General features: G+C 36.3%; 1 protein-coding gene across 1 annotated transcript; it reads left to right on the plus strand.

The window, feature by feature from the left end:
* Positions 1–565: 565 nt before the first annotated feature.
* LOC124645921 (protein Wnt-1) lies at positions 566–20738 on the plus strand. The gene is made up of 4 exons (XM_047185899.1): positions 566–699; positions 8748–9010; positions 16796–17094; positions 17933–20738. Exons 1-4 carry the CDS (start codon positions 611–613, stop codon positions 18458–18460), a joined length of 1179 nt encoding a protein of 392 aa, XP_047041855.1. The 5' UTR covers positions 566–610; the 3' UTR covers positions 18461–20738.
* The last annotated feature ends 499 nt before the right edge of the window (positions 20739–21237 follow it).

Genomic DNA, 21237 nt, shown 5'->3' on the forward strand with positions numbered 1-21237 from the left:
GGTTGAAAATTGCTTAACTGTGATGTATTTTCAGGTAGTTAAGAACTGAAGGGTAGACTTGCGGCACCTATGTGCTAGTAATTTTATAGAATACCGTCAAAGTTTATATTTTTTGTTTATCTTTAATTGAAGTTTTCATGATATGACAACCTGTTGCATTAGTTAATATCCTATTAGTAATGCTCCAAGTAATGTTTAATATCATTTTTAATCCAAATTCATTTGCTGATGGTGTTTTTAAATTATCTTACTGTCAGTATTTTTTTTTGTTAAATACAAAGTCAATATTATGTATACATAGCCCAGACCAAATCTATCATAGAAAACTTTACCCCAAAGAGTCTAAAAAAATTCTAGAAATGTATTATAGAAAAAAAATCCCTGAATTGCCTAATTACCCCACCAAGCACGAAACCTAAAACCCATAACCTAATGACCCAAACTTCACCAAAAAAAAACAAGTGAAGTGTGAGACCAATCGGGCGGTATGACAGGTAGATACTCCCACCAAGTGTTACCGAACTCCGCCTCGTCGACCAGGCCGGATCGCCGGCAGACGTAAACGTGCCTCGACGCGCCGCGCTCATGTATCTGAGGACCGCCCATCGCAATGAAGTGTCTGTGGTTATTTGTGATCGTTCTTTGTGTCACGTGCGACGCTGCCAACAAACCGAGGAGAGGCAGAGGCAGTATGTGGTGGTGAGTGGCGTGTCTGTTCTTTATTTAGTCTTTGATCGATTTGGCTGTTGTCATGTCTTAAGTTACTTATATCTGTATCTAGGTGTGATCGATTTTCTTTAATGTTGACGTTTTTTGTCATATTACAAATAACTTATTTCAATATCTAGCTAGGTATATGTCTGTGGTTTTGCTTGCTAGAGAGTATCTTTGGTTGATTTTTCTGTTTGACACTTGTTGTAATGCTTGAGTTATATTATAAGTTACTTATTTATATATCTATATCTAGCTATAAATCTGTTGTTTTGATTGCTAGAAGATAGTAGTTGTCATAACTCGTATGTCTATAAATTGTACATCTAGTAAACAAAAAATGCATGGATAGATAGATAATAATTGAAAGCCAAAGGTTAGTAGGTTGGATAGTAATCCTTGTAAATAATGACGAACATAACATAAGATTGTATTAGTAAAATGACTAATTAAAATCAATTTGACGACTGTCGCGACAGTAAAAATACCAGTAAATAATGACTAAAATCCATGACTGTTTGTAAATAATTGCTTGAACTGTCGTAAAGAATACGACAGTGTTGTTCTACACCTTCAACAGTACGACACAACATTGTAACCATTTTAACAGATGTTCGACACAAATTGGGCTCAAAATAATTAGCAGCAGTATTAAACGAGGCATAAAACTTGCGTACTGGTGTGAAATCGATAATAGCGTACTAAAATTTAATACTGTAATAAGTCAAGTTAAAGATTGGTACTTTTTGTAGCGGATCGATCGTAAAATGGGAATCAATTTGATGGGTTTCATAACTGGGGAACTAAATAAACTTGGTTGAAGGTAAACTTTGAACTTTAATATGTAGTTAACAATAGTAACTAATAATATAAATGCGAAATGACTCTGCCTGTCTATCTGTTTGTTTGTCACGCTTCCACACTAAAACCACTGAACCGATTTAAATGATATTTAGTACACAAATAGTTTATACCCTGTAAAAGGACATAGGCTACTTTTAATCCGACTGCGGAAAGTAGTTTCTTCAGTATTCAGGTGAAACTGCATAAAATAGCTTCTACCTAATAAATAGCTGGTTTTAATACGTATGACATTTCACGTATAACCTACGTACATTTACTTAAGCTGTGTGACTAATGTTTCCTACTTAACTCACTCATTGACAACCAAGACATGTAATACAGCCTACTCAAATAGGTTGAATATGGTCATGACATGGCCAACTTAAAACAAATATATTTTAAAACTATTTGTTTCACGCGGTTTCACTCGCGTATCGGGGGAACTTCTTTCCGTACCTGGACAAAATATAGCTTATGAAATGAAATGAAATGAAATGAAATGAAATGAAATTTATTTATTTGCTAGAATATAGGTACATTATGATGGTAAATATAATGACAAAAAATGGTTTCACTATATTCGACTTATAAATTAGTCATGCAAATATTTAAGTTTTCCTATAATCTAATAGCTAAATTTCTATTATAATTCTATTTCTCCTCTAGGTATTCTTTAACTGTATAAAAACATTTGTCAATAAGCCAATTTCTGAGGGACTTCTTAAATTTACTCATAGGTAGTTCTTTAATGCGAGATGGTAGCTTATTGTATATTCGAATGCACATTGGGTAACAATTTCTACGGTACAATTCGGATCTCATAAATGGTAAATTTAATTTATTTGGGAATCTACAGTTAAATGTGCATTCATCACCAAGTTTCTTAAACATAATATCTTCATATGATTTAGTAAATTTACAAACTTCCTCTATATAAATGCAAGCAAGTGTTAGGATTTTTAGCTTTTTGAAAAGCGGTTTGCATGATGTCAAATTATCCACATTACAAATTGCTCGAATACATCGTTTTTGTGAGATAAAAACTCTGCCAACATGCACCGAGTTTCCCCATATTAAGATGCCATATCTTAATACTGATGCGACATATGCATGGTAGGCTTGCATAGTCGCCTGTTTTGTGGAAACATTACCTAATCGCCACAAAGCGTAAGCAAATCTGTCGATTTTTCCGCACACTTTTTCCACATGACCGCTCCACGAACATCGTTCATCGAGCACTATTCCTAGGAAGGTGGTTTTGTCCGTTTTTTTTAGTGGTTTTTCATTTAATTTTAAGTTTAGGCTCGTTCCAGTTGCATCTTTGTTGTAAAATTGTATGTAATTTGTTTTGTCTACATTAGGTTTTAAATTATTATTTTCCATCCATTTCGCTATTTCATTTATTGTAGTGTTAATTTCATGCTCATATGTTACTCGGGAATAGTGTAGCTTCCAACAGTGAAATAAACTTCCAAATTGGTTTAGTTATTTCAGAGATATTAGGGTACAAACAAACACAGCAAAAAATATCTGTACCATATTTTATTTTAGCTACAAACAAACAAAAAAATATGATTTTACTAGTACATTAGTATAGATTTCAACAGGTTTTTTCGCTATGAATGCTAGTTTTTATTATCGTGGTGACAAAATATTCCGTCACCTCCGGTGGCGAGTGACGGACGGGAGCATCAAGTTCTATTTGCGTATGTTATCAGAGCTTCTGGTATGCGATCCAACTAATCCCTGGATGTAGACTTAGGAATGTACTAGAAAGAATATGGTCTAACATTTTTCTATTGCGGAAAAAATACATTAAAAAAAATAATGACTACAAAACCATTTTTTACAAAATATTTTTTTTTCAATGACTAGAAAAACATGCATTATAATAAAAAAAAAGTGTCGCGATATTCTATCAATATATTGATAAAGCCAATTTTTAATGATGACGTAAACTGCAAAAAACTAAATAAAAATTATGATAATGATGATTGAAATATAAAGTCGCGTCAAAATCTGTATAAAAATGAATAAATTAATGTGATATTAGTCAAGATTCAAATATATTATGGTTTAAATGGCGATGACATTATTTTTCTTCACATTTATATTTAATTTGTCAATCTTACAAGTTAAGCTCAAAGGTCGTATCATTTTACACCTACTTCTTAAGTCATTCGTCCGTATTTATGACTGCTGATATTTAATACTGAATAATATTAAGACACACTCATTTTCCTTTAACCTTTATCAAAATAAAATAATTCTTTAACGAAATAAATAATGCAATTTAAGAAAATAGTAAGTTATAAAATAAAATACACACATAAAAATTAAGTGCGTTAAAACGCAGTATTTTTCACGAAATCACACAAAATTATTTATTATTCATTAATTTAGTGTAAACATTATAAAAACAACATCACATAAATACTGCGCCAATTAGCAATGTATCAAGCGCAGTATTAATTATGTTGATATTGAAAATGCGCAAACGCATCCGCGCCGACCGGAACGTAAACGTTTATTTACGATACTAATAAACTTGTTCGATGTTCAGCCATTTTGTATATTTAAGTATTTTATTTAAAAAAAACTTTTGAAATTATACGACTTTTTGTACTTTATATAATATAAAATAAAATGTACCTTTTAACGAACAAAATAAAATAAAATAAATAAATACATCCGTCAATTTTAGTAAATTTTGATGAAACTAAAAATTATTTTTGTATTATTTTTTTAACAATTAATTAACAGCTGTTAACAGACTATGTTGACATGACAAAGTTGTTAAATCAAGACTTTAAATGAATTACTATGTTGTAAGGACTTCCCCTAAATCATGCAAACAACTGGTTAACAAGCTGTCTGTTTGTTTCAGTCCTGTCTAACGACATCCAAGTTTAGTCTATCGTAGATATTGAAGGAAGTTATTTCAATTAAGCTGAGAATTTAATACTAAGTAACATTGCTGTCATGTAACTCTCAGCTGGTATTTTATGCCATGTTAAAGTTTATGTAAATTAATTTGATTAATGTTTGCAACGGTGTTTTATTGAGCAAACATTATGAATGACAGGTAAATATCATTTAAAGTTAAAATATCATGCATTTATTTAATTACACTTCAAGTTATTGTTAAACTGGCTTCAACCCGTGGTTTCACCCGCGTCCATGATTCCCGATGGTGACATGAAACTCCTATGTCCTTCTCTCGGATCTGAACTACCTCCCGTTTAATTTTTATGTTAAACGGTTCAGCCAATATTGAATTATAAGTAGTGCAACTAATACGTACGTACTTCTTTCATATAAGATAAAATATAATAATTTTCTGATGCCGCCTCTATACAATTTATAAGCATTTACATAACATTATCTAGTTATTAACAAAGTCAACAAACAGTGGCGCGTGCTATTGCATTGTTTAAATACATTTAATGTTTAAATAATTTATTAATTTAAGATATAAAACATATGCAGCAGGAGGTACCATTATAATATAACTATGACAATCATTCAGTAAGCCTTGCAGAAACTTTTCAGCCTAAATATATTTGTAAAAGTTGACTAGAACAAAAACCATTATTTTTTCTTTATAATTTAAAGGTTTTGGTTTATTTTGATATGAATAAAAGTTCATTACTCCATATAAAAAAATTGAATATACATATTCAGACTGCCCCGCCCGCCGTCGGCAGCTGCCGCGACGGCTTGTAAATTAAATACTAAAAACAAAATAATAAATACTATGATACATTTTCTATATTTAGCCTACGTTACATCATTAATTCATTTTAATAATTATGGAGAAATATATTTGTTATATTTTATTTATTTAGTATGGATAAAAGCTGATATGTGTCATTTAAAATACAGTCATCATTTTTAAGAAATTAAGCGACGATATTAGTGTTAAGAACTCTTTAAAGAGCTTTTTACCAATTTTATTAATTTCCTACATTAAGGTTGAATAAAACAATATAAAAATTCACTTTTAAAAAACACAAAAATGCTTTCTATTTTAACATATAAACACGTATGAGAGCAATCAAAATCTTGCGATACTATCGGTCCCGGGCCGTCGGAGGCGTGAATTCTTTGAACGGAATTTTTACCCACTTTCTACAGAAACAGTCGTAAATGTTACGTGAACTGTGTTAATAGTGGTACTTTATTTTATGAAGAAAAAAGTTTTATAATCCATCAACCAAGATTTATTATGAAAATCCCATTTTTTTAATTCAACACTTATTTTACTGGCAACATTCATTGATAAAAATAATCTTAATAAAAATAGATGGTAACCCATCCATTATATGACCCAACTAATTTTCATTTCATTCATCAGTTTTATTATTAATCAATATAATACAACGTCAAAATAAATAGCTTTATAAAGATTAATTTAATATAAACTAATAACACTTAATATAAATTCGGTGAGCGGACAAAACTGACAAAAAATATGCAGCATACCTTTCTGTTGTTTTGAACATTAATCATTGAAAACAGATAGCATAATTACATTTAAGAGTACAATCATTTATTTTTAAAATATTTTTCTTGTTGAAATAAAAATAAGTTTAACTATAAATCTTATCAAGGCAGTATGAAATAAAGCGAGCCACTTAGCTTCGCAACCAGCTGCCGGAAGATTGTATATCGGTCCCATACTTCTCAAGCCCACACTATTTACGTGACAGATTTAAAAATAACTTACCTACTACTTAAGACATGCAAAAATGAGTTAAATTGTTGATTCATATTAAAATGGAGGCGAATTTATTTTTTAACTGGCAATTAAGTGGAAGTAATTTTAATTGAATTATGTGATTCATTTTTAATTATAATTATTTTTTTCTTAATATAAAATGACGATTAAGTTGATAGTACATATAGTTGTTTCGTATTCATTGTTCGCAAGTTGCTACCTAAACCTCAAATTCTGATCATCATATTACGATTAATGTCTGTAATTTGAATTTTATATACTCCAAATAATATACATCAGAAATAAATCACAAGAACGTAATAAAATAAACAACGGTAAATTCAAGAAAATGAACGACATAATTGATTTCCTCTCGTACTTTTAATTGCTGGCTTTAAAATACGCACAGTGGTCGATGTGTTTCAACCCTCGGGCACTAATTTCCAACTGGAGCACATAAAATTCTCGAGTACAGCCTCGAGCAAAAAAGAAATCGCCACACCTTACTTCATTCGTATTCATCACTCGTAGACCAGATTACATTACGCTTGAAATCGCGTGCTGGATACCTGTGATAACAGCGACCAACGTAACAAGACCCGCTCAAATCGGTCAACTGTAGGAATCAACAGGTCTACTTAAAATGGTTTATAAACTTTGATATTTTGACGCCTCGCAAGTCGCCAACAAATTAAATAATAAAGGCTTTATTCGTATGCAGGCGGCGTGCCTGAATGAAGTCTACCATTTAAAATACATGACATGTGTTGCTAAATCGCGAGGAAGTGTCAAGGAAATGTTGCTGACATTGATCTTATTTTTAATTCGTTTTTTCGGGAACTTAATATAGATTTATTTGACCATAATACATTCATAAATTGCTTGTATTTTTTACCGTAATAGGGTTTAGACTGATAATTCAGCTGCAATAGGTATTATGATAACTGAAAGTGCATTTGTACGGATCAAATCAAAGTCACGTCAAAAACTCGAAACCGAGACTATCCAGTATCCAATGTCCTACAAAAACGGGACAGAAACACTCTTAATTACTCAAACAAGGAGACACAACCTCCAAAAGACAATATTTTGACACATTCACACAGACTTTATCGTTGTGCACACATTACGTTTGTTCGTAAAAGCCATTCAGAATTTTTTCTCCGAGGACTTTGTGTTGTACCACTGTTTGATTTTCTACCAACGTGACAAGTGCAAAGGACCTTATATTATGGACAGGCAAATATGGTTATCCCTCGTTTTTGTTTTAAGCGGTTGTGGGTGTCAATATGACCGGGCTCCGAATTGTAGCACCTACGTTCAGATTTGAAGTTTCCACATGATTGCTAGTGCACTTAAATTAAGATTGATTTATGTCCCAAACAATCTAAATTCAATTCACTTGTTTGACCGCTTTTTTAAACTTATTACCTCCAATAAATGTTGCCACAACAAAAACAGTGACAACGTCCATTAAATGTTTTTCGACCAAAACTAAACTACTCAGTTTATGCTATTATAAAATATTAAGTGTCGTTTTGACAAATGTGTAAATGAAGTAGTTTATCTCTATGTCTTATTGGCTGTTAATAGTTCCGTCAATGTACATTTATTTCAATAATAATGTAAAAAACTGGATTAACGGTAATAAAAGTTGGCCGACGGTCGTCTAATCATCAAATTAATTAGATTGCTAATAAGAAGTGTAATAATGTGACGTGTTGACGTCAAATCTTTGCTAAATAAGGACATCGCAAGTGCTAATGTATTTATATAATCTGTACAAGTCATGAAATCAATCGAACATTATCCCACGTAAGTACGGCGGCGCGCCAGCGTAAACTAGATCAGTTCCCATATCCGTTTCATCTCTTTGTCTATTATATTAAAAAGTAGAACAAAAATTTTAAAACCATCACATCGTCTCCATGAATTCTCGAAGGAAACGAGAATTTCCGACGAACACGTTCATATTTACGTAACACTCGACTACAAAGAAAAGCAAATAGAAAAGTAATACGATTTCCAGCGGTCCAAACGCGAGGCACCGCGCGCGAGAGTGCACCGAGGCCTTTTTTTACTGTAGGCCGAATATGTTGGTGAAGCGGGGCCGAGTCAACAGGCCGTGATCTCGATCGCTCTCAGGCCGTGTTTACCCGCTCGGCCCTCAAGGATTAATGCGCGACGCAAATATTTATCTAAACGTCTGCGGATTGACAGTTCGGTCGTCAATTGTTTGTTGTCTTTACCTTTTCAAATGAGCATTTCATTTCGAGTTGCACCCATTGCCTTAAGTGGCGTTCGGGTTGTGTTTATTTTAGTTTTTTCTTAATAAGTTTTTTGAACGCCAAGCATTGTCTTTTACAGTGACAAAAGTCAATCTTATCGCTTTCGGACAATGAGGTTTATTTTTTTGCGCGCTTCATTTGCAATTCCTGAGTATATCTTTGTAACAAATCCTATTTTGTTGTAGGGGTATAGCCAAAGCGGGGGAGCCAAATAATCTGTCGCCGATTTCACCCGGGGTCTTATACATGGACCCTGCCGTCCACGCCACCCTCAGGCGAAAACAGAGAAGACTTGCCAGAGAGAACCCTGGAGTGCTGTCAGCAGTGGCCAAGGGCGCCAGCATGGCTGTCGCCGAGTGTCAGCACCAGTTTAAGTACAGAAGATGGAACTGCTCAACAAGAAACTTCCTCAGAGGGAAAAACTTGTTTGGCAAAATCGTGGACAGAGGTAAGCTGTTATTAGGTTAATTAAATCCAAACAACTGACAAAGGTTGACGAGTTAATACTCGAATCACGATTTTATTGTCCCTTTCAAGAACAAAAACTGAACAATAAACGCAAAAACGGTTTAGGGTACACGCGTCATTCATTTGTCTCAATTTTGATATCGCGAAACAAAACGAACAAAACATTAAAAAGAACTTAAGAAGATAAGTCCTAAATACCCTTCTAAAATACTAAGGAAACAGATTACAGACCATTGAGACGTTTAAAAGGCTAATCTTTAAAAAACTCAATCGAAAATCTCGGATCGCATACACTTTTTACGTTTTAACCCTGCAAAGAGCAACGTTGGACAAAAAGATGTTTTGTATAAATCCCCAATTCCAGTTACAAAGAGAGGCTACAAATTAAGTGATATCTTTAGTTGGCAACCCTTTTAAAAGATTTTATCTGTATTCAACGGGAGGGTAGCAAGTCGGGGGCACATATAAAGGACTCATCAAGATAAAACATCCCGGATCAATTACATGAGGTCGAGTGACGTTTCAGTTCCCGTTTGTCGATAACTCTCATGTTTTTTTACTTTTTTCAATTCCGTTTTGTGAACGTGTTTTAATATTTTTACGATAATTTGAAATATAATTTTAGTTCTTATGAATGAGATCATAATCCGATTCTAATTCCGCATCGATTCTCCTATAGTGTATTGAGAAGAGAAAAAAACGATGTTTTTATATCCCATAAACACCGGGCCACAATTGCGCGAGCGTCGAATCCATTTAGTTGATTTGAATGAATGTAGATTATTATCAATAGATATAAATCAGCAAATAGATACCCATTAGCCTCACAATACTGGTTACACAACTGAATTCAATAGGTTAGGGATATTACTGCAGTACATAATCCCTTTTAGAAGCTTTACTTTATGCATCGCATTAAGTATTTTATTTAACAGTGTAAAGACTTAGTTTTTCAATTTAAAATAATAACCTACATTTATAAAGGTACACTTCGAAATTAAAATGTTTTAAAACGCATTACTTTATTTGCTTTTTCTGTTGTATAAATGCTACTGGGTCTTTATTTGTGGGTTCTTAAGGTCGTGAATTGTTTGGCAAGCAAGTTTTTGGACAGTAAGACGTAATTTTGTTGTCAGATCGGGGCTGCCCTATCTCCGGTGTCCGATTTCGATGCTTTGTACGCGATACGCCTTATTATGAGCCTGCGAACATCTGTTCGGCACAACAAGAATTATTCGCTATAATAGCAAAAAAACGCAGTTTTTTGATTCGATTTTGTCGTTTGCATTTTTTTTGGCGTTTACTTAAAAACTTTTTGCAACAAAACTTTGTGCTAATACAAGCCAAATATTTTGAAGAATAAAAAATGAATTTTGAAATTAATTCTATGAATAAAATGATTTATTGGAAAAAGCTTTTGGTGGGTCGGAGTTCGAGGTAAGCATTAGTAGGTTATCTTGAAATTAAGAGCATGGGCTGGAGTATCTCCGGCTAATTCGTTCTCATTTGGGAATCGGCACAATAAGATATCAGCCATACGTCTGCCTGCTCGGGTCATTGACCCGCGTCTCAAATGCGTTAATGAATAGTGCAAGCCGTTTCTGTAAATGTCTCTATTTCTTCTCCTCGAGTTAAAGTTGTTCAAGTTCTGATAAAAGGGTTCTTTTTCGTTTTTGTGAGGAGGTTGTTCAAATCAAAATCATAATCTTTAAAACAGCTGCTCTAATTATGATACGATTTCACTTTACGAAAAGGTTTCCACGGTAATAAATAAAGAATTTCTAAAATTAAACAATCAATAAAACGTTAATCGGAACAAAGCGCAAACAAGAATTCTATTGTTGATTCAAATGGCGTTTTCTCATTATAAAACCAGATGTCATAAACCATTAAGCTTATAAAATATTCATGAAAAACAAAATTGGTAACAAATCGCAATTAGGTATATGTTTACACAACACTAATGTTCATCGTAAAGAAATAAGTTAGCCCGGGTCGCCCGTTGCCTCGGGCGATACCAAATACGAGGGACCAAATATATTAAACTATTTATATTTAAAAACCAATTAAAGTTATTCATCATTTCGTTGGCGATTTAGGAATTTAAATGTCAACACTCCCACACTAGAAAGTCATTGAAAGTTCCACTAATAAAACTCACGAACAGACATCACTTACAAGTCAGCTTATGCAGCTATGAATAACCGTTAATAATTCAGCTAGACACAAAGCCAGTCATATTAATTTAAAACATTAAATCATATAATTCTAGTGCTCGCATCCACATAATATATAGTTCTTACGCACACAGTAAAGTATTTACCATCGACGGCCATAAAACTAAACGCCTAGAGCAAAAAATAAATATTGATATTGTATGCTCGCATACAAACTATAAAAGCAAAGTACCATTTTTCTAAATTAAAAGCCAGATATAGCACGGCCAGCGGACCACCATCGTAATCATTTCACATGATAAAAAGAGCAAGGCGATTACAAAATTTATGTTATATGCGTGTGCATTTAGAGCGTATTACTTTATTAAGGGCATGCAGGGCGGGCTCGGTATTACCGCTCCACGCAATACACAAGATGAAAAAATTTAATACATTGCAATTACGTCCATTTAAGATACATAAAAACGGAGTCGACCCCGCGGGAGCCCGTCACAACGCTACTCAATAAACAAAAAACGTAAACTCGCAAATGTGGTCCCCGAAACTCATCAATCCCCAACTTATAGCTGTGCAGGCTGTCCATGATTACAAGCGAGGCACACAAAGCCCCCCCGGACGCGACACCTATAATTACTAATTTACACGTTGTCACACCATTGACACTCGGACGCGACAACTTCATCTCATTGTGGTGTAAACCTCAAGGATCGTATTAACACAAATGATGACAACGGCACAATAGTAAGGCCTTTATTCGTCGCGTCATTGTCGAGCCGAGAATAGAAAATATATGGTCCGAGTTCCCGCGGCGAGCCCCCTGCTGTGTAGTTTAGCGATTCCACTGCACTCGTACAAGCCCCACGGAAGCCACGTTTACACCTAACGCAGCTCCTAATGGCAGGTAACTCGGCCAATAAAACCCAACCTTTTTTCAAATATTTCCTGTTTTGGTGTGTATCGTACGCGCACCCGAGATTCCGACGTCGTGGGTGGATAAAACGTATAAAACGATCGACACCGAAAATAAAGCCGATATAAAATGCCCTCGACGAAATATTTAATGCTCAATTAGATAAGCGTTTTAGGTTTTGTGGCGTTTGAATTGTTTTCGAGATAACGCGCGTTTTGTGAAACTGAAATGAGACGATTAAGGCCGATGTCGACGGCCACGGACGGGGGCGGCCGTCATCATATTTATCGACGGGTTCCCAGTTGTCGAAGCTCCGATCGCCCTTTTATTGTTTATGGACAGCTCACTTAAAACGAAATTATTTTTGGTGCTTTTTCTGGAGTTTGAAAACAAATGTCTTTGTCCATTGTGTGAATGGGTGTCGCGGCGCTGGGCTGTTGGTAGCTAGTGGTAGCTGGCAGCGCTTTGTGCCACTCACAATGAGTGATATACGACCGACGTAATTTTGAATTGTCGCACCGGAGACTCGGGGCTCGGACTCAATGTGAAATTATCACCCATACATGGCATAACGAAAATGAATTATTGCTTTTTATTGCCCCATCTTCCAAGTCCTTTACGGTGAAATTGCCTTCTTTGCTTCTATTCCTCTCCCAGTACGCATCGAATTCCTTTCTTATTTCATTAAGGGAAGAATCCCGTCTTTTATAATCTCCACGACGCGTCTTTCAGCGGATAGATAAATGTCATTACATACTCGTAAAAGCCATGTTTAGGTACACACAGACGTCAATGACTTCATCGCAGTCGGATAAAGCGATGTGAGCCGGAACGATTTCTAAACCGGCCAAACACCGTATTATAAACCCAGTGATTTATGGATGTTTTGAGTAATTACGTCTCATCAAATTTGAATAATGCAAGTCGTCATAAATAAGGCACGAGAGGCGCGACGCGCGAAACCTCCATAAGTCAATCTTTCAAATTAATCTTATGGAAACACCACGGCGTGATGACTCAATGCAGACAGGAACATATTTAATTAGTACATTAATTTTGAATTATTTAATGGTAGTGGCCGCGGGGCCAGGTGTTCGTCAAATGTCAACAGTGATTAAGTTTTATTTTAACAGTGCGATGCGGCGGACGCGCGCTCGGATTTACGAGTTTTTGACTTTTATAAATTCTCAACGCCTCGCCTTAACTGCCAATCCGTCGGGACGGAATTATCGTTCGCTGCTCGCGCTGTAAACCCACCACGGGACCATTTATTATCTGCACAGATAATCCACGGACAGCACTTTATTATCAGTTATAATAATAATTTACTTTTATAGATCCACATTACTCATGTTTGTTCTTATTTGACTGCAATTTGATGGGGCGAAATTGCCTCAATAAAATAATAGCGCACCTTAATTATGAATATTTAACTGCGTAGGCCTATCGAGCAGGTAACGAATGGCTATTTGTATTAGAGGCTGTACAGCGCCGGTGTCGGATCACTGTTGTTCGGCGTTTAATTAGGCTCGTGTCGGCCATTTACATTATATTTAATGCCGTGACTAATGCGCTCACGCGGACGGAGCCTTTTTACATCTGTCATAATTTTTCTACGTCGCGATTTATTCGCAAAACGCGACAATCGGCTTTGTTGCTCGTCGCATCCACCGAGATGAAATATTACTACAATTAATTTCTAGTTATAAACGGGTACCTTAGTACTCATGTTTTATGCAGAACAAAGAATCACTACCGAACAATGTCAAACAGGTCGCGGCACGTCCGTGAATCATCGATATCGATAGACGAGCCTTAAAATTCTCACAGACCAATTAAAAATTATTTCCAGTTGTCGTTTATACATCTAATTGGTCGGGTAGCCGCGTACCGTTAGATCATGTTTGAGATAAAGTAAAAGTAGCGATGTTAAAATCACAGCGGGCAGTGATTCACATCTGCGGTGGCCAGATGTGGCGACATTTATCTACGGGTTATGAAGACGTGGTCGGCGCACGTGGGGCGAGCACCTGGTGGCACCCCGCCGCACGACCTCCGACTTCGCTCACTCGGACGCACTCAAACTGATATCCGTGAAGCTCCACCTTCATAAACCGAACATAAAACACAAACCACATCTTGTGAAACTCCCTAAAGCCCATCGCACATTACAGCTCAATGTTAAACCCGATTAGCCAAAAGCTATAATTTCACAAGCGTTATTTACGTGTGCCATATTTAATTGGCCTCACCTATACGTTATAGTTAATGCGACCGAACGTTTCCAAGTCATTACAGAAGATAAATGCATGAGTCCGCGACCGCTCGTATGTACGTATCCTTACCTTGAATTAATTTCGTCCGAGCATTGAATGATGGCGAAATTGACATTAAAATTCCCGGTCGAACGTCTCAAGTAATTGCTGAATAAAATACTTTTGTATAACATCCCAAAGGGAAGCACAAAAAGCGAATCCGAGAGCGGTCCGCGGCAGTGTGTGCGCACCGTAATTTATATCGGTGCACGATGACAACTCAATAAAAAAATGATTTCATTTGCTTATTGAGTCCTTAATAAAGCTGGCGCGGGCTGCTCCGGGCCCGTTCCACATATTATTATTATAAATAACAACAAATACGCGTTCCTTATTATTTTTACATCCATACGGGGTCGCTGTGTTTTTTCCGAAGGGATTTTATAGTGGTGCGTCGGTGGCCGGAAGCCCACCAAAGGAGCGCGAGCCTCACTATATTACTAAATGAATGGCATTAGCCGGCCAGGTGACACGCGATTACGCTTGTGTTAGAACGGCGTTAATTGTCAGTTTTATTTTCATTCCGGTATTTAGCGATCGAGATCGGCCCTTAATAGCTTTTGAGGAATTCCCTCATAACGTCGGATGGTCCGGGGCGAGAGAGTTAAATGAGCGCCCCACAATACCCGTATTAATGCGCATTATGCCGTTAAATTACAATGTCTACGAGATAAGGTCTCGACTCGTTCGAGATAGAATCCCTCAAAATCATGTTCTGGGTGTTATGATTCATTAAAAATTATAATCGAATATTTTAATGATGTCGTACGGTGAGCAGGTTACGTCAGAGAAGGTCCCGTCGGTTAATAATATCGTCTCATTGTGAAGGCCAGCTCGCGTAGACAAAGGCTCGGTATGGTATTAAGGCGACGAATTGGTCAACAATAATTCCATAACCGGCACGCGCATCTAAGGCGCCAAAAGGGGTCGGAGCGTCTGAGCGGGGCGAGGATAACAATACGCGCGCTAGCTTATAACTAAAAGTCGTAAGCGACAAAATGGTTTTGTAATTTTATTATTTAGAAATGATAATTTGATAAAAATTCCTTCTACAATTTTAAAGAGTATGTATATACTCAACTACTAAAAAAGTTAAGAGGCTTAAATCGGTCCCGTTTGCCCATAATATGTGAATCTCTTTTTAAAAAGAGGTATGTTTGATATATTTTTCTCTGTTATAAAAGTTACCTAATCATGTTTCTACGTCTAACAAAATAAGGTTTATATCATGAACTTTCAGGTAACCAAGTTGTATTTTGATCCGTTTTGTATTTACTGAGAAAAATTGAGATCCTTGGCGCCAAAAATTCCAATTCGTCCTCTTAATCGTTAAAGTACAAGGACTATTAAATCGATATTAAGAGAGAGAATTCGATGCGCGCGCCGTACCACTTGTAATGATCAAATTTATAATCTCTCGGGTAGGTAAGAGGCAATTCTTTTATTTTCAATCTCGGAGATATACCCTCTCTCTCTTTTAATTGTATTTTATGAGTATTTGATTCTAATGCCGGGCCATTAATTATTTATAGTATTCGATACGGGATGCGAGCATCGATTTATGTATTCGTCTGTACGGGATGAATGAACGCGATGCAATCATTGCTCAAGTCTTTATTGTGTGAATATAAACTTAATGATCTTGTTGCTTTTAAACGATTATAACCTTGCTCGATAACTCCAAACACAGTGATTAAGGAATATTCAGTTTACTTTGATTACTGCTCTTGACCGTTTAGGATTCTTTCATTAAGATTTAAAAAGTGTAGACCCACGCACATAAATATATTGAAGAATAAAATCGAGCAGACAGTTTAAGCCTTCAGATAGAATTTTACGAAGGAAATTAAAAACCTAATGTGCCCATTGCTCTCAGAAAGGATTTTAATACTGTCAACAAATTAAAAATGTCAATAAAATAATACGATTAAAAAGAGCGAAGCCAATTCAATCCCTCGGATTGCAGTTGCTTGATGAGCCCAAATGTTTTGCGTGTTTAAATTATAATACCTAAAATATTTAAAACGTCGAGATTTTTTATCCCTTTACCCGGAGCAATAATAAAATTTGATTAAAATATGGACCCCTCTGCAGTTGGGATGAATTAATTATTCGAATACCAAACATGCCAAAGTGAAATATGTGTAACTGCCTAACTTAATAACGTAATAGATCGATATTTTTTAATCAACGAAGTTTTATCTAAACGATTATCAAGATAGCCTTTATGCCACCTGATTTGTTGCGTTCGAAATCTATTAGAGCCATTCCAGTCTCTCAGACGTATTTAAGTAGGTTGTAAAACCACTTTTTCTTTCGTTATTTAGCATAAATTAATGAAACAACATTTCTATTGTCACCAGGTTGCCGCGAAACAGCGTTCATCTACGCCATCACAAGCGCGGGAGTGACGCATGCGGTGGCGCGCGCATGCGCAGAGGGCTCCATAGAATCGTGCTCGTGCGACTATTCGCACATCGACCGCGTGCCGCACCGCACCCGCGCCGCCGCCGCCGCCAACGTGCGCGTCTGGAAGTGGGGCGGCTGCAGCGACAACATCGGCTTCGGCTTCCGATTCAGTCGGGAATTCGTCGACACCGGCGAGAGAGGCAAAACCCTCAGAGAAAAAATGAACCTACACAACAACGAGGCCGGTCGAGCGGTAAGTGTCGAACACTCCTGTCAACATGCTTATCCAATCACCACTCGACAGTAGCACCTTATAAACATCCATAAAACAATCAGTTAGCGCCAATGACGGCCATTGTCATCGCGCGTGTTTACATTACCATTATGGATGACGATCGATCGTCCGCCACTTGACATGTCGCCTTGTGTAATATTAATTATGCGTCGAGCGGCGCGGCCCAGCGCGCGACGACTGCGCAACAGGCACTCATTCGTTGCGCTCGCACATCTCCCTCCCACTGCACACCCACATTTGCATATCCACTGTCCGCTCCTTCCCAAAATTCATCAAAATGGGACGTCGCCCCGAACCACCCAGACGAGTCATTAACCGAAGCGCTTAATTCCTGTCACGACAAACGCACTGGGTGTCCACCTGATGAATATTCACAGCATTCCATCGATTGTTTAACACATATTTGGACACTAGACTGTATAACATACGCGGCCATCTACATGTCAATGAATAAATACCGTCGTCGACGTTCTACGAAGCGCCTGCGCTCCGAGATAGGAAAATATTTACTGTCTCCTATCCTCGCGTCATTTATCTACCTTCTAAGAATGATGAATGTCCCTAGAGTATGATTTATGATCGGTCCACGCGCGGTGACGACCGGCCCACCTCTTCACGATTTGTAACAATTTGCTCGATCGTGAGATGCGATCGATGGACTACGCTTAAAAGATCATCGATCACACTGTATCGAAGCTTATCGGTGGAATTTAAAGATATTTGGACATCATTATAGACCTCCCCATGAAAGAATAAATTAAAGAACAAGATTTTGATTGTGTTGTTTTGTTCGCAGCATGTGCAAACGGAGATGCGGCAGGAGTGTAAGTGTCACGGTATGTCAGGCTCGTGCACTGTCAAGACCTGCTGGATGAGGCTGCCCAGCTTCCGCTCAGTGGGCGACTCCTTGAAAGATCGCTTCGACGGTGCGTCCCGGGTCATGATGCCTAACACTGACCTGGAGCCTCCTACGCAGAGGAACGAAGCGGCGCCACACAGAGTGCCACGAAGGGACCGATACAGGTTCCAACTGCGACCTCACAATCCAGATCACAAATCGCCGGGGGCGAAAGATTTAGTTTACTTGGAGTCATCGCCGGGTTTCTGTGAAAAGAACCCGAGACTGGGCATCCCCGGTACACACGGGCGCGCCTGCAACGACACGAGCATCGGCGTGGACGGGTGCGACCTCATGTGCTGCGGCCGGGGCTACCGGACCGAGACCATGTTCGTGGTGGAGCGGTGTAACTGCACGTTCCACTGGTGCTGTGAAGTCAAGTGCAAGCTCTGTCGCACGGAAAAAGTGGTGCACACGTGTTTATAGACTCGCGGACGCTGATGACGAAGTGATCAATGAGAGAAACTTTAGTGCCGGACAGATGTGATTGTGACTCAGACTCGAGAGTGGACCTGTTTTCTTATTCGGAGGCAGATAACGGACCTTGTATATAATCACTTCACTTTTTCATCTATCCAAGTCGTCGAAATCGTATATCATGTTGACTTATGTAAATAGTTTCTCTATCACTGTTTATTTCTTCTTTTATACATGATAATTGATCCGGCGTAAAATTAAAGTAAGCTACTCGTTCGGTTAATTTATTTGACTATTAAGTGCGAACATGTGATCTAGTGACTTTATTTTTTTTGGACACTGTCGTTCGGAAATTAATGAGACCAGTTTACAGACGATTTATTTCTATCATCAACTCATTTTGTATTTATTCTAAATTGGACTTATTGGTTTCCTTACGCGGTCAGCTGTGTTATTTATTTATTCGTAGGTATCGTACATACTCGACTGAGCATCCCAAGGAGACACGAACGCAAACTGAATCAAATGTACGAGACTTTAAATGATATTTCTTAATATCGTTCCAAAGTTAATACTCAAGTTTTTCAAAGAAGTTATTCGCAAATATTAAAACAGCGGCAATAATCATTTGAGTTTTATAAATACTTTCTATTTTATGGACGTCCGCGTTGGGTGCATGCTCGCATAACTGTTTTGAGATACAACAGCGAAATTATCTTGTAATTATAATTTCATATTATAATTAAACCGGCTAATGGAATTTAAGGCTTAATAGCATTTGCATAAAGTGTCTTCTTGGGTGTTCAGCGGCGGAGGTAGCATTGGGCCTTATCAGTCAGTAAGTAGCGCCATCGTAAAAGTGTCCCACATTACGAGATAAACGCTCTGGAGAATTTTAATTAAATATTAAACGAATTAAATAATCAGTATTATACGTATAATATTGTATGCGTGTTGCGTCCGATACAGCGAGATAGTGTTGCACGCAAACTCGGCTGATACCCGTTACACGTTTTATACATATGCTCGTCCCTTCAACTCTTAGTGTATGTAAGTGCATGTGCTATTACAATAGTAACGTTGTGTTTCAACGCTTTTATACTAATGTTATTGTAGTTAGACAGATTACATCGCAAACTATTCACTTGGCGAGTTCATTCGAAACCTCATAACCCTTTGGACTAACATCACTAACTTTGAATTCATTATTGAATTAACATTGACCCTTATTGACAAAATTTTGACCTTTTTCTTTGGACAAAATGTTTTGACATTCCAAATTTGATAGTTTGCCAGTAAATGTGGAAGCTTTATGATCATGCAAGTAATTATATCAACTTGAATGATATTTCAAATGTGATATAAACATAGTTATAGCCAGTAAGTTTGTATAGCTAGCGTAATCCTACTGAGCTTAATTTATGTGTGTAACAAATACACAGAACATACTAACTCGTCAAGTATGTTTTTATATAAAAAAATATTTATTAAAAAAACATGTTTTAATTTATTTTATTTTACTTTAAAATTAATTAACATTTTAAAGTAAAATAACGTGTTAGTTTTAGTGAAAAATCCGATGTTAAAACAATCGGTATTATTTAAAACAGGTATTCGAGTACTTATCAAATGTATTGTTAAAATTTAAAAAGCGCTTAAAAATCGGATCTCTGTACATAGGTAACTTTTTAAAAATGTTTTGGAATTCAATGACAGAGTCTGAAGAACTGATACCACATCGGATTTAAAAGACTGAAGTTTTTTTTATATAATTTTCGTAGTTATAATATCCATGACTGGATTTATTAAAGCCATCGTTTTTGAATTTTAGCATGATAGCTATTGTGATAAAAAAAGTATTTTAACTGTAATTTAAAACCGAAACCAGTGTTATGAATTACGAAAATCGAATTGGTGCCATTTTTTAACTTTTTTACGCCTGACAGCTTTTTTTACCAGTTTTAATCAAAATTATTATTCTGCCTAATTGAATTGTCATTGTGAAATATTTTTACGCATGTAAATATTGTCCTTATTGATTATTTTAAGTTATTTATGTGAATGTTAATATTAGGTAAAAATACAATTGAAATCAGCTGAACATTATCTGAATCTCAAATCTTATTATTGTATAATAAATGTACCTTTTGAAATATATTTCGTCCAGTAACCGCTTTTGGGGTTGACACAATTTATTATAATATTGGTTGTACATTAGCAGTATCTATTTATAATTAAAATATTGATTAGTTGTTACTAAAAATATTAAATTGATCAAAAAACTTAACTGTAATTGTTTTATTTTTTTACGTTAAGACTCCTCATTACCTTTTTCATCTCACAAATCACATGATAAAAATTAAAGGAATCATAACACGTTTACTGATATTCCGTTTCTTTCAAATTCATTCTGACTACATAATTCCTCATAAAACATTAACATAACAAGACCTACAGCATCTTCCATAGATTTCCTTCATATATTACACAGCTAGGCTTATGTTTCTTAACAACACAAACTGTATTATGCAAGACAGTTACAAAATCTTCAAGACAAGAACATCTCCATTAGACCTCTATTATCTATCTTTACGTTAGTCGAACCTATCTTCTGTCTTGCTCCTTCGTATGGTAAAACGAGTCGATGTTAAAAGCATTAATTTCGATATATAGCATAATACATCCCCAAAGATGTCTCCTCGATAAACGATGTTCTTATTTTGAAATTTATGCGCGCGCATTTATTTATGCAACTGTCACATAGGGCTGTCTATGTTCCTCATTCC

The sequence above is a fragment of the Helicoverpa zea genome, chromosome 3 (genome assembly GCF_022581195.2).
Source record: "Helicoverpa zea isolate HzStark_Cry1AcR chromosome 3, ilHelZeax1.1, whole genome shotgun sequence".
NCBI lineage: Eukaryota > Metazoa > Arthropoda > Insecta > Lepidoptera > Noctuidae > Helicoverpa > Helicoverpa zea.

Coding starts and splice junctions, on each gene's coding strand:
- LOC124645921 (XM_047185899.1), top strand. CDS start 611: ATGAAGTGTCTGTGGTTATTTGTGATCGTTCTTTGTGTCACGTGCGAC. Junction 9,011..16,795: donor TGGCAAAATCGTGGACAGAG/GTAAGCTGTTAT, acceptor TATTGTCACCAG/GTTGCCGCGAAACAGCGTTC. Junction 17,095..17,932: donor ACAACGAGGCCGGTCGAGCG/GTAAGTGTCGAA, acceptor TTTTGTTCGCAG/CATGTGCAAACGGAGATGCG.